Source organism: Ovis aries, chromosome 3 (genome assembly GCF_016772045.2).
Source record: "Ovis aries strain OAR_USU_Benz2616 breed Rambouillet chromosome 3, ARS-UI_Ramb_v3.0, whole genome shotgun sequence".
In the NCBI taxonomy this organism is placed as follows: domain Eukaryota; kingdom Metazoa; phylum Chordata; class Mammalia; order Artiodactyla; family Bovidae; genus Ovis; species Ovis aries.
Window position 1 is genome coordinate 32,560,501 of NC_056056.1, and position 12,691 is coordinate 32,573,191.

General features: G+C 47.6%; 1 protein-coding gene across 7 annotated transcripts in view; it reads left to right on the forward strand.

Moving 5' to 3' along the window:
- The window catches only part of EFR3B (EFR3 homolog B), a 96,607-nt gene that overhangs the window by 56,754 nt on the left and 27,162 nt on the right, over positions 1-12,691 (forward strand). For all 7 annotated transcript variants that reach the window (XM_004005730.6, XM_042245873.2, XM_042245874.2 and 4 more), the window contains one exon: positions 7,894-8,015. In XM_004005730.6, the coding sequence (XP_004005779.4) occupies positions 7,894-8,015 (122 nt within the window). The remainder of the gene's footprint in view (positions 1-7,893; positions 8,016-12,691) is intronic.

Here is a 12,691-nt window from a genome sequence, read left to right on the forward strand (position 1 = left end):
CCATGGGGTTGCAAATAGTCGGACACGACTGAGTGACTTCACTATCTACTATCTATTGCACTTAGAAATCTGTGGAAACCATGCAAACAACCCATTCTTCACTCAACTTCCAGCTGATGTTTCTATCTCTGGTAGCATTTCTCCCTGCTGACTGCACCTTCTTCATACTCCCTTGACTTCCTGGCCCTGTCACCCCAGCTCTTCCCACCTGGCCCATCCTTCTTAGTTTCTATGGTTGGCTAAATAATGGTCCCCTACCTATATCCACATCCTAATCACTGACACCCATGAATGTACCTTAGATGACAGAAGGGACTTGGCAGGTTTGATCAAGTTAAGGATCTTGTGATAAGGAGATTCTCCATGTGCTCCCATCTTTCTAAGAGGGAGGCAGGAGGATCAGAGTCAGATAGCAGATCAGGAATAGAGAGAAAGAAGTTTGAAGATGCTCCTCTGCTGGCCATGAAGATGGTGGAAGGGGGCCATGAGCCAAAGAATGTGGGTGGCTTCTGGAAGCTAGAAAAGTCAAGGAAACAGATGCTCTCCTGGAAGCGTCCAGAAGGAATGAAACCCTACAGACCCATTTGAGACTTTTTTTTCGTTTACTTTTATTTTTGGCTGTACTGGGTCTTCAGTGCTGCATGCGGGCTCTCTCTAGTTGCTGTGCTCGGGCTTCTCACTGTCGGCTTCCCTGGTTGCAGAGCACAGACTCTAAGCCTGCTGGCTCAGCAGTCATCGCACACTGGCGTAGTTGCCCTGTGGCATGTGGGATCTTCCTGGACCAGGGATCTAACCTGGATTAAGGTGCATTCTTAAACACTGGACCACTAGGCAAGCCCCCATTTTAGACTTCTGACCTCCAGAACTGTAAAGTAATAAATTTGTGTCAGATTAGGCCACTAAATTGTGCTATTTATTACAGCACTAAATTATTATGGCAGCAATAGGAAACTAAGACAGTTTCCTTGAGTGATTCTTTTCCTCCACGTCCCCCTGAAATGTCTGTGGTCTCCAAGGTTACTGCTCTATCCTCTTCTCTGTGTGCTCCCTCTGGACAATTTCATCAATTCTTGTGGTTTTAACTGTCACCTATAGACTAGAAATTCTCTTGTCTCCCACACCAGGGTAGAAATCAGCACTGCTGAAAAACCAGCAGGCTAAATGTGGGTTCCATGAAGGGAGATGGGGGCAGCACTGTGATGCTGGGGGAACAGCTCAGGACACAGGGGTCAGGCCCAGCAAATGATGAGGGTTTCAGAGCAGAAGCAGCCCGGGCTTCCCTGGGTCTGTACTTCCCAAGTGTAGGCCTTGGAGGCTGGCTAGCACGTGGGGCTATTTGGGACCAGAGAGGTCACCTTTTCGGGCAGCAACACTGGGCTTTCCCAGGAGTTTTTAAAACCACCGTCAGTTTTGCAAAGAATCTTGAAGGAGGAAAGCTGTACTATGGGTAGACAGGGGAGGGTGTCCTAGGGCTTCCCAGGTGGTGCTAGTGGTAAAGAACCTGCCTGCCATTTCAGGAGATGTAAGAGACACGAGTTCAATCCCTGGGTTGGGAAGATCCCCTGGAGAAGGAAATGGCTACCCCCCACTCCAGTATTCTTGCCTGGAGAATCCCACAGACAGAGGAGCCTGGTGGGACAGTCCATAGGGTCACAAAGAGTCAGACACGATTGAAGTGGCTTAGCACACATGCACACAGGGGAGGGTGCCCTAGGTGGAGGGACTCACCTTGGCCGGCAGTCAGACAATTTGCAGGGCACCAAATAGCAACCCACTCCAGTGTTCTTACCTGGAGAATCCCAGGGACGGGGGAGCCTGGTGGGCTGCTGTCTATGGGGTCGCATAGAGTCGGACACGACTGAAGCGACTTAGCAGCAGCAGCAGCAACATGTCACAGTACGACTGTTCCTTCGGCTTTAAGGAAAACTTCTCCCAGGACTTTTGTTTATAGCTATAAACAAAAGCAGATGGGAGAATGGATAGGGGATGTTAAAGTCAAACTGTGTGGTTCTACTGGGTATATACCCTGAGGAAACCATAATTGAAAAAGACACATCTACCTCAATGTTCAATGCAGCACTATTTACAATAGCTAGGACATGAAAGCAACCTAGATGTCCATTGACAGATGAATGGGTAAGGAAGTTGTGGTACATATACACAGTGGAATATTACTCAGCTATAAAAAGGAATGCATTTGAGTCAGTTCTAATGAGGGGGATGAACCTGGAGCCTATTATACAGAGTGAAGGAAGTCAGAAAGAGAAAGGCAAATGTTACATATTAACACACACACACACGTACACACACACACATATATATATATATATGGAATCTAGAAAGATAGTACTGATGATCCTACTCACAGGGCAGCAAAGGAAACACAGACATAAAGAACAAGCTTTTGGACACAGTGGGAGAAGAGTGTGGGATGATTGAGAAAATAGCACTGAGACATACACATTACCATGTGTAAAATAGATAGCCAGTGGGAGTTTGCTATATGACGCAGGGAACCCAAAGCTGGTGCTCTCTGACAACCTAGAGGGGTGGGATGGGGGGGAGGTCGGTAGGGGGTTCAAGAGGGACGGGACATATATATACCTATGGCCAATTCATATTGATGTATGGCTGAAACCATCACAGTATTGGAAAGTAATTAGCCTCTAATTTTAAAAAAAGGTAAGTGCGGTTTATGAGATCTTTCCCAACTAGGGTTCATCTTAGTGCAGCAAAACAACTTTCTTCTTATGAAGGTGAACAGAGTAAAAAGGCCTGCAGTCCTAGATCCACCAAAGAGTCGGGGTTTCTCAATACCCAGTATTTTAGACCATGGTTCTGTTGTTGACAGCAGGAAATTGTGTGGCTCAGATATCCAACTACAGAAAAGAGGAGGCTGGCTTGTGCTTGGAGAGACTAGGCTAGCGCTGAAGTAAGGCCGACCAGCAGCTCAGCTTCTATTTTCCAGACCCAGGGAGGGCAGGTTTTGCAATGTCAATATTTGGAGCTTGCATTCTCTCTATTGACCCAACCGCTTAGTGACTCTCAGTTTTCATTCAACTGTGGCTCTTTCCTGCCTGTGCCAGAGGGTGGGTGAGCAACTCCTGCAAGCATAGCACCCTTTGTTGCGTATGAAGAGCTGAAACTTTGATCATGAAAGGGTGGCTCTAGCAGTGCCCATGGCCTTTGAAATGTCACATCTTCACAGTCTCCAATTTGTTGCTATGGAGACCTTCCTCATCGTGACAATGTCTTTAAAAAATAAAACAAAAAGCCCTACTTTATTATTTTTTATGCATTAGACAAGTAGCATTTTAACGAAAGCCATTCTTAAGGTATGAACTAGCAGTGATCGGCATGAAGTTGACAGGAAGTTCCTGCTGTTTCAGGCATTTAAAAACATTAGTGGGTCACACAAGTACAGGGGCCCAGTGGAAACTCATTAAGTACAGACAGCAAGCCCAAAATCCACTGTGGGAAAAATGGGGTGGCAACTGTTACCGGTGATGGACTGGTCATACAATTCTATGAGGTAGCTGCTCTTGCTAGCCCCATTGTACAGATGGGGTGGCTGAGGCACAGAGAGCCTCAGATCAGCCTCCTAGTAGTCTGGCTTCAAACCTCTTCTCATAATCATGACACTGTTCTGCCTCTAATAGGAGGAATGGAGGCTCTGCTTTAAAGCCCAGAGTCTCAGCCCCCGTCTCAGCCAGCTTTGGGCATGTTTCCCACGTGGACTTCTACAGTGAGTGTGGCCCCATGACCAGGGCCCTTCGATTTGATCCTCTGAACCACGATTACCAAAGTTTCCATTTTGGCCTCCTCTCATCAGTGCTGGAGGACTCAGGAGCAGCTTAAGGTGGGCTTTATTGGAGCAGCACCCATGGGGATACTCAGGCCAGCATTCCCTGACCATATCATCTCTGTTGTCCAACTTTCAGACTTGGGGAAGGGAAGCTCCTCCTATCAAGCTACCAAACCAAAGGTTCCCAAGGATGCTCAGAGATCCTGGTACCAAAAAGTGGCTGTTTTATTAGCCCTGATGCCACTCATAATGTAATAAATGGGGCTCACACCCTGTGGATGGCATCAAGTACAATCTCGTCCCCAGATCTTGTAACAGAGCAAGAATCTTAGAGAGCAAGGCAATGGAATAATCAGCCTGAGCTGGGAGGCTGTAGCCTCCTGGGCAGTTCTGGGCCTCAGAGACAGAGACACTTGCTCATTGGAAGAAAAGCTATGACAAACCTAGACAGTGTATTAAAAAGCAGAGACATCACTTTGCTGACAAAGGTCCATATAGTCGAAGTTTTCCCAGTAGTCATGTACGGATGTGAGAGTTGGACCATAAAGAAAGCTGAGCACCAAAGAGTTGATGCTTTTGAAGTGTGATGCTGGAGAAGACTCTTGAGAGTCCCTTGGACTGTAAGGAGATCCAACCAGTCCATCCTAAAGGAAATCAACCCTGAATATTCATTGGAAGGACTGATGCTGAAGCTGAAGCTCCAATACTTTGGCCACCTGACGCGAAGACCCGACTCATTAGAAAAGACTGTGATGCTGGGAAAGATTGAGAGCATGAGGAGAACGGGGCGACAGAAGATGAGATGGTTGGATGGCATCACCGACTCAGTGGACATGAGTTTGAGCAAACTCCAGGAGATAGTGAAGGACAGGGAAGCCTGGCATGCTGCAGTCCACAGGGTCGCAAAGAGTCAGACACGACTGAGCAACTGAACAACAACAAAGATCCCCATCTGGGCGTCCCAGGTGGTGCTAGTGGTAAAGAACCCGCCTGCCAATGCAGGAGACATAAGAAATGGGAGTTTGATACCTGGGTCAGGAGGATCCCCTGGAGAAGGTAATGACAACCCGCTCTAGTATTCTTGCCTGGAGAATCCCCATGGACAGAGGAGCCCGGTGGGCTACAGTCCATGGGGTCCCAGAGTTGGACATGACTGAAGTGACTTGGTTTACACAAGGTCCTCTCCAGTGGTGTCTTCATCCTCTGCACATTCCCCCTGACAGCTGCCCCCATCCCCAGAGCAATGCTCCTGGGTCGTTTGGTCTGAGGCGCTAGAGGAAGCCAGGATCAAGAGCAAAGCCGGAGGTTTTCTGGGCAGAGCTCTGCTGGAGAAACCTGCAGTGAGGCCTCTGTGTTGATACCCGGGTTTTTCCTGCAGGACCCTGGGCAATTATGTAACATTTGTGGAGACCAGTCTCTTTGTCTTCAAAGCAAGAATAATAATCTCTCTCTAAATTAGAGTCATTTTATGAAATGAAATAGCTGATACATATAAAATGCTTAGGGTATGATACCTCTATGTTCTAAACACCATAGCCTATCAACTCCCACACCAGTGACCATGAAGTTATTCATTCTCCTGATACATATTTGGGTCTACACAGTCAATATATATTTAGGACCAGGTCTCTTTTTTTTTAGTTATTTATTATTCTTTTAAATTTTGGCTGTGCTGGGTCTTCATTGCGCTGCTCGGGGTTTTCCTGTTGTGGAGCTTGGGCTCTAAAGTGCACAGGCTCAGTAGTTGCCTGCAGGTGGGCTAGTTGCTCCAGGGCACGTGGGATCTTAGTTCCCTGACCAGGGAGCAAACCAGTGCCCCCTGCACTGGAAGCCAAGTTCTTAACCACTGGACCACCAGGGAAGTCTCAGGGACCAAGTCTTTCTTTAACAATGTCTCCTTCTTTATTACTGGCCTCTTTTATTCTTCAGTCTTGTTTCAATTATTTTGAAAGGCACACACTCTTGCATACACAGACTTATCTTAAACTGCCTTATCATATCTGAAGTAGATGGAGTATCAGTAAAAGAAAGAACTATAATAAATGAAGGGCTGCTTATTTCTCACATGGGAAGACCAAGACATAAGAGAAGACAAATGCTTCACTCAGAGGTCCTCCTGCCAGTTAGAGGCAGATCTGTAGTTAGAACCGCATAGCTGCATGACTCCTCTCACCTGATGGACCAAACCAGGCTTCTGATTCGGGGAGTGAAGCCTGGGACCATCTCCGTGGTGGTTAAGAGCAGCGATGCACCCATATTTAGCTCCAACCTCTGTATCAACTCTGGTAGCTCAGCTGGCAAAGAATCTGCCTGCAACGCAGGAGAAAGAAAGAAAATGAAGTCGCTCAGTCGTGTCTGACTCTTTGCGACCCCGTGGACTGTAGCCTACCAGACTTCTCCGTCCATAGGATTCTCCAGGCAAGAATACTGGAGTGGGTTGCCATTTCCTTCTCAGGGGATCTTCTCAACCCAGGGATCAAACCCAGGTCTCCCGCATTACAAGCAGATACTTGACCCTCCGAGCCACCAGGACCTGGTTCAATTCCTGGGTCAGGAAGATCCACTGGAGAAGGGATAGGCTACCCACTCCAGTATTCTTGGGCTTCCCTGGTAGCTCAACTGGTAAAGAATCTGCCCACAATGTCGGAGACCTGGGTTCCATTCCTGGGTTGGGAAGATCCCCTGGAGAGGGAAATAGCTACCCACTCCAATATTCTGGCCTGGAGAATTCCATGGACTATACAGTCACAAAGAGTCAGACATAACTGAGCGACTTTCCCTCACTCTGTATCGGCCTGACTTTGTGTTCTAGCCTGCAGGGTTTAGGAAGATCACATAGCCAAACCACAGCTTTATCGTTGTTTCTGGAACTCCCGAACTTATGTCTAATCAATGATCTTGTGATCACATGGATTAACACTACACTTCTGCATTATGACATCAATAAATCAAGCAATGTCATTTGGATTTGTTGCTAATAGCAGAATAATCACTTCCAAATACATATATACATTTTAGATGTATCTCTGAAGGAAAGATTTCCTTATTTGCTTTGCATGTTGAGATCTTTGAGTCAGCAGAAAATAAATGTGTATTTATTACTGCAAGAACAAAATGCTATAATAATTAAGAATGCTTGTGGGTTGCCAATTTTCATCCCCAAAAAAGTTATTAACAACTTTTAAGTATTTAAATGGGGACAACAGGTTGATGATACTGAATATTGTGAGAGTGTACTAACGAGATAATTTTAGTAATAACAGTATGTCTTTTTTGAACCAACAAAAGTTTGTAAAAATTGAATAATAGTACAAGGCAGAATAATGGAGAATATAGTCTAAATCAAATCTGTTTAGAGTTGTTTGTAGTACTAAGCAAAATAAGCTGTAAGAATTATATTTCATTTTGGGTAATTTAACTCCACTCAGTCTGTGATTCTCGCTTCTCTGCGGGGCTCGGTAGAAATCAAGTCCCTATTTAGAACTGCAAATTCGCAGCACAGCGATGGCAGAAGGGATCTAGCAGCTGAGAATGCTGAGCAAGACTTAATGAACTGAAATGGCGCATCTTCAACACATACTCAAAATTTTCACAATGAAACGTAGTTACGGTTTCTAATCAAAGTTCAGATTTGCCCTGATTTCCCAGAATGTCTTCTAGGGAGGTGCTCTATGCTTTAGGATTGGCTTTTGCTCAGTTGCAGCATTGCTCTGCGAAGCCTCTCAGCCTGTGTTTTTGGGGCAGCTCTGGATGTTAATGGGAACAGGAGTTTAAGTGACAGAGCTCCCCTTTTCTCTTCCATTCTCTGCTCACCTAGCAGGGAAGGGCCAGGGATTCCTGTCTCATATAGAAAAGAAAGGGGAGCAGAATTTGGTACTCAGATCTCCAGAACTTGGTTCTCAAATCTCACAGTGTGCTCTGGGAAGCAGACTAGAGCTGGATCCAAGGGTGTGTGTGTTTCCCGAGATGTGTTAGCCTGTGGCTTTCCTATGGCAAAGGGTCTGGGGACACCAAGTGCCAGAGTCCAAAGGTGGGGAGCATGGCGGGTCACCTTCCTGTCATTTCTCCCTCTCCTCTTCCACACACAGTTTGTGAAGTTCGCCAACATCGAGGAGGACACCCCGTCCTACCATCGGAGCTACGATTTCTTCGTGTCTCGCTTCAGTGAGATGTGCCACTCCAGCCACGAGGACTTGGAGATCAAGACTAAGTGAGTATAAGGCAGGAGCACCAGCGGGTCCCCAGAGCTCCCAGCCCCTACTGCGTGTCTAATTTTACCGCACTTACCACAGCTCTGGTGTTGCTGGCAGGGAAAAGGTTCCCAGCGGGACTTAGGTGAGTGCATGGGCGGAGCTGTGCTCCCAGTACGGTACGTGTTTTCTAAAGGAACGGCCTCAAGGGACAGAATACAGAGTGAGGTGTAAGGTCATGGTCCTCTGAGCCCAGTCTGAGAGCCAGCCGCTTACACACACACACACACACACACACACACACACACACACACACACACACACGCTCTCTGTTGAGAAGTGCATGCACTTAAACACCCCAGAAATACTCCCGCTTTCCACTCTCCATCAAAACAGTGTGTTAGTGTTAGTCGCTCAGTAGTGTCTGACTCTGCAACCCTGTGGATTGTAACCTGCCAGGCTCCTCTGTCCATTGGATTCTCCAAGCAAGAATACTGGAATGGGTTGCCATTCCTTTCTTCAGGGGATCTTCCTGACCCAGGGATTGAATCTGGGTCGCCTGCAATGAAGGCAGATTCTTTACTGTCTGAGCCACCAGGGAAGCCCACAAATATACACCCCAAAATAAAAAGCCAAACTCCTCACATTGGCCAATCCCTGCTGCCCTCCTGACTTCATCTCATCCCCTCTCCCACTGCACGTTCCCCTTCAGCCACACAGGCTTCCCTGCTGCCTTGGAGACACACCAGGCACATTCCACAGGGCCTTTGCACTGTCTGTTCTTCTGCCTGAAATGCTTCTTGTGTGGATCTGTACAGCTCACTCCTTCACCTCTTCCAGGCTTTGCTCAAATACCCCCTTGTCAACAACGCCTTCCCCTGAAAATTCCCACATACCCCATCCCTTTCTCCCTTACCCTGCTCTGTTTTTATTTCCCCTTCAAACATGTTTCATCATTTGCATCTGTCTCTCATTCATTGTCTGTCTCTCCCCACTAGAATGTCAGCTCTGTGAGGTCAGGAATCACTTTCATTCACTGAAGCATGCTAAGTGCCCGCAGAGCAGCAGGCACTCAAGAAATACTTGTTGAGTAAGTGAATGAAGGAATAAGTGCTTCTCAGATGAACTTCTTAAATGACAGAGCACACTTTTACACACACACATGCACACACACTCACACAAAAATACTTCACTCACAGAAATAGACTCATTGACATAGAAATTAAACCCCTCAAATAACATCACAGAGACATTCACACAAGTACAGGCTGACACAGATAGACAAATCACGACACAGCATCAGGCCGATGAAGCAGTACGTTGGTGCTTTGTGCCAAGCATCATCCTTGGAACTGAGAGGTGCAAAGGATGAAAAGTAAACCCCTGCCTATGAAGAGTACTTTATCACCTCTGGGAGGTGATATGAAACCATGGAAAAGGAGGAGGGAGGAAGGAGAAGGGCTGAGCCATTCACTTGACAAAGCTTCAGGAGTCGGAGGAGGCAGGGGCTGGGAGGCTGAGGCTGGGTGGTCTACACGCCCACAGGAGACCAGTTCTCCATGGCTTTTTTCCAGAACTCAGCTGCTGGCTCCTTCCTGCATCACGTCAGCACCCCAAGGGACCCGGAGTGCCACATGATGTGTGATGGCAGGGTCAGGGGGCCCCGTGTGCCCTTAATGACCAGCTTGCAAACCATGGCTGATATTCTGGGTTGGAGGAACATCAGGACGCAAACCCCTCCATCCCCCAGGCTGCCAGCTCCCAAAGCTTCTGAGCCTCAGGACTGCTCTGGGGCAGGACCCGTGTGACTGGCCTGCAATATCCTGGCTCCCCAGTCTCCCCTCTCTGGAATCAGCCAGGGGGTCCTTGGGGCTGAGCTGCTGCAGTGCCTCTGTGAGGCCAGTGCGGGTCAGGGAAGGAAGGAGCCCCCTGTCTCCCCAGTGCTGATTCCCGCAGCAGCCAGCTCACTCCAGATGGCTATGAAGAGGCAGAAGCAGGTGCAGGTGGGGTGTGTCCAGAAGCAGGTGAGGAAGAGGCAGAAAGGTAACCAGGTGTGACTGTAAGGGATGCTGATCACACAGGCAGAGCCCTGCTTTGGGAAAGGGAGGGCAGGGGTCACTTGTCTTGCCGCTCTACACACACTCACACACATACGCAATCACATACATGCACACCATCACACAGTACACAATTGCACACACAACCACACACATACATACAATGACAGCCACACACACAGTCACATTCACTACACAAACCCACGTGTCTTGTTGTATTAGTCGCTCAGTCATGTCAGGCTCTTTGCAACCCCATGAACTGTAGCCCTCCAGGCTCCTCTGTCCATGGAATTCTCCAGGCAAGAATACTGAGGTGGGTTTCCATGCCCATCTCCAGGGGATCTTCCCGACCCAGGAATTGAACCTGGGTCTCCTGCATGGCAGGCAGATTCTTTACAGTCTGAGCCACCAGGGAAACCCACACACAATCACACACCCATACACATGCAACCATGCACATATACGCAGTCCATGGTAGGAGAGGAGAAGGCACAGTCACACCCCGTCCTGATGACGTGGACAATGAATGAACATTGGGAGAAGGGTGCTGAGGTTTGCTCCTGACAGCTGGGTAGTGCCCTCAGCACCCACAGCCTGGCACCTGCCACCCATGGAAGGGAGGCTGAGGGGTGAGAATTGATTCTCCCTTCCTCTTGTCTCCCATCCATAACCTCCCTGCATCCCTTCTCCAGGAGCTCTCCCCTGGTCCTTCGCAGCCTTTGCAGAGCCCAGAGCTCCCTTCTAAGAACTATCCTTGGGTCTCGTAAATAGGGGTGTGGGGTGTGTGTGTGTAATCCCCTTGGATTCACCCTCTCTAGGTCCCCTGCATGCAGGCAGATCTCCACTAAGCCCATTACAAGGAGCAGTAAGAAGCTGCTTCTCCTTCAGTCCCAGTCAGTCAGCGCCGGGTGTCATGGAATGAAATGTGTTCATATGTGGAAGGGATTCTGGGGAAATTGAAAGAGTGAATAAAAATTAATTCATAGTCATGAAGAGCGAAACCCTGAGTAGAAAATTTCCCACCTCCAAGGCCTGGTTTCCCTGCCAGCCAGACTCTCTTGGGTGGGACAGGAGTCCAGCATGTCTGGGATTTATTTCTGTACTGCACGAGGGAGAACCTTTAACCTGAAGCCAACAATAGTTAACAGAACTGTATTCCAGTTAATTTTTTCTCCAATCTGGAAAGCCTCGGCTCAGGGTGCTGACTGGGGGTCAGGATGGGAGTAGCTGAGTGTTTGCCTAGGGAATCTGTGTCCATTGCCAGCGGCCTAACTGGTCCTGGGCCAGGGCATCTTGATGCATTAGGCAAACCCCACTCCCCATTTATGTTCTCTGGGTTAAAAGCTCAGCATAGCACCCTGGTGCGCATGTGCTCAGCCTCTCAGTTGTGTCCGACTCTTTGCAACCCCATGGACTGTAGACCACCAGGCTCCTGCATCCATGGGATTTTCCAGGCAAGAGTATTGGAATCGGGTGCCATTCCCTTCTCCAGGGGATCATCCCTACCCAGAGACTGAACCTTGGCAACAGCACTTAAGACTAAAGTTGAAGTTACAAATGGCAACTAAATGTTTAGAAAAACTGCTCAACTCCAATAAGGGGTACAGGAGTTGAAATGGCTACAAGATGGGAGGATTTTTCTGAGCTACAAAATTAGAGCAGTTGTTTAAAATGAGATCCCAGTGCTGAGGCAGAAACAGTAAGGACAGCCGTCTCCTGCAGCTTGTATGATGGGGGTGGGGGAGGAATCTGGCAAAATTGGGAGCCTTTTATTTCTTATCTTTCAACTCAGTAATTCTATTCACGGCAATGATTTGGAATGTAGTGAAGTCAGACTTGGCTTAGCAACTCCAACTGTGCAACTCACCAACAACAAAGTACTTTGTACAAGGCTGTCCACTGTAGCATTATTACAGAAGCAAGTTTACCAACAACCAATGACCAATAGGAAACTAGTTTAGAAACTCATAACAGTGTATCAAGTAACCATTCAACATGTTTGTGAGTTTATGATATAGGAAAGTGCTTGTAATAGAATGCTATGGGTGAAAAAAGCCAATACAAATTAGATATGCAGCAGGTTCTTTATTCTATTACATATTATACACAGAAGAAAAGCAGGCCACCAAAATGCCAGTGATAATTATCTTTAAGTGGTGATGGCAGGAGATAAATCATCTTTGCACTTTTCTATAATTAGCATGTATTATGTTATAATCAGAAAAATGTTTGGTTAAAAAGAGGAACCTCAGGATGAAATAAACAGCCAGGAAAGAGCCCCCCCCCCACTTGCAGGGCCGTCCTGTCACCTGGCTCAGCACAGTGGCTACTCAGTTCAGTGCAGTTCAGTCGTGTCCAACTCTCTGCGATCCCATGGACTGCAGCACGCCAGGCTTCCCCGTTCATCACCACCTCCCGGAGCTTGCTCAAACTCATGTCCATTGAGTCGGTGATGCCATCCAACCACCTATCCTCTATCATCCCCTTCTCCTCCTGCCTTCAATCTTTCCCAGCATCAGTGTCTTCCAGTGAGTCAGTTCTTCAAATCAGGTGTCCAAATTATTGGAGTTGAAACTGATGCTTTAGCATCAGTCCTTCCAGTGAATATTCAGGACTGATATCTTTTAGGATTGACCAGT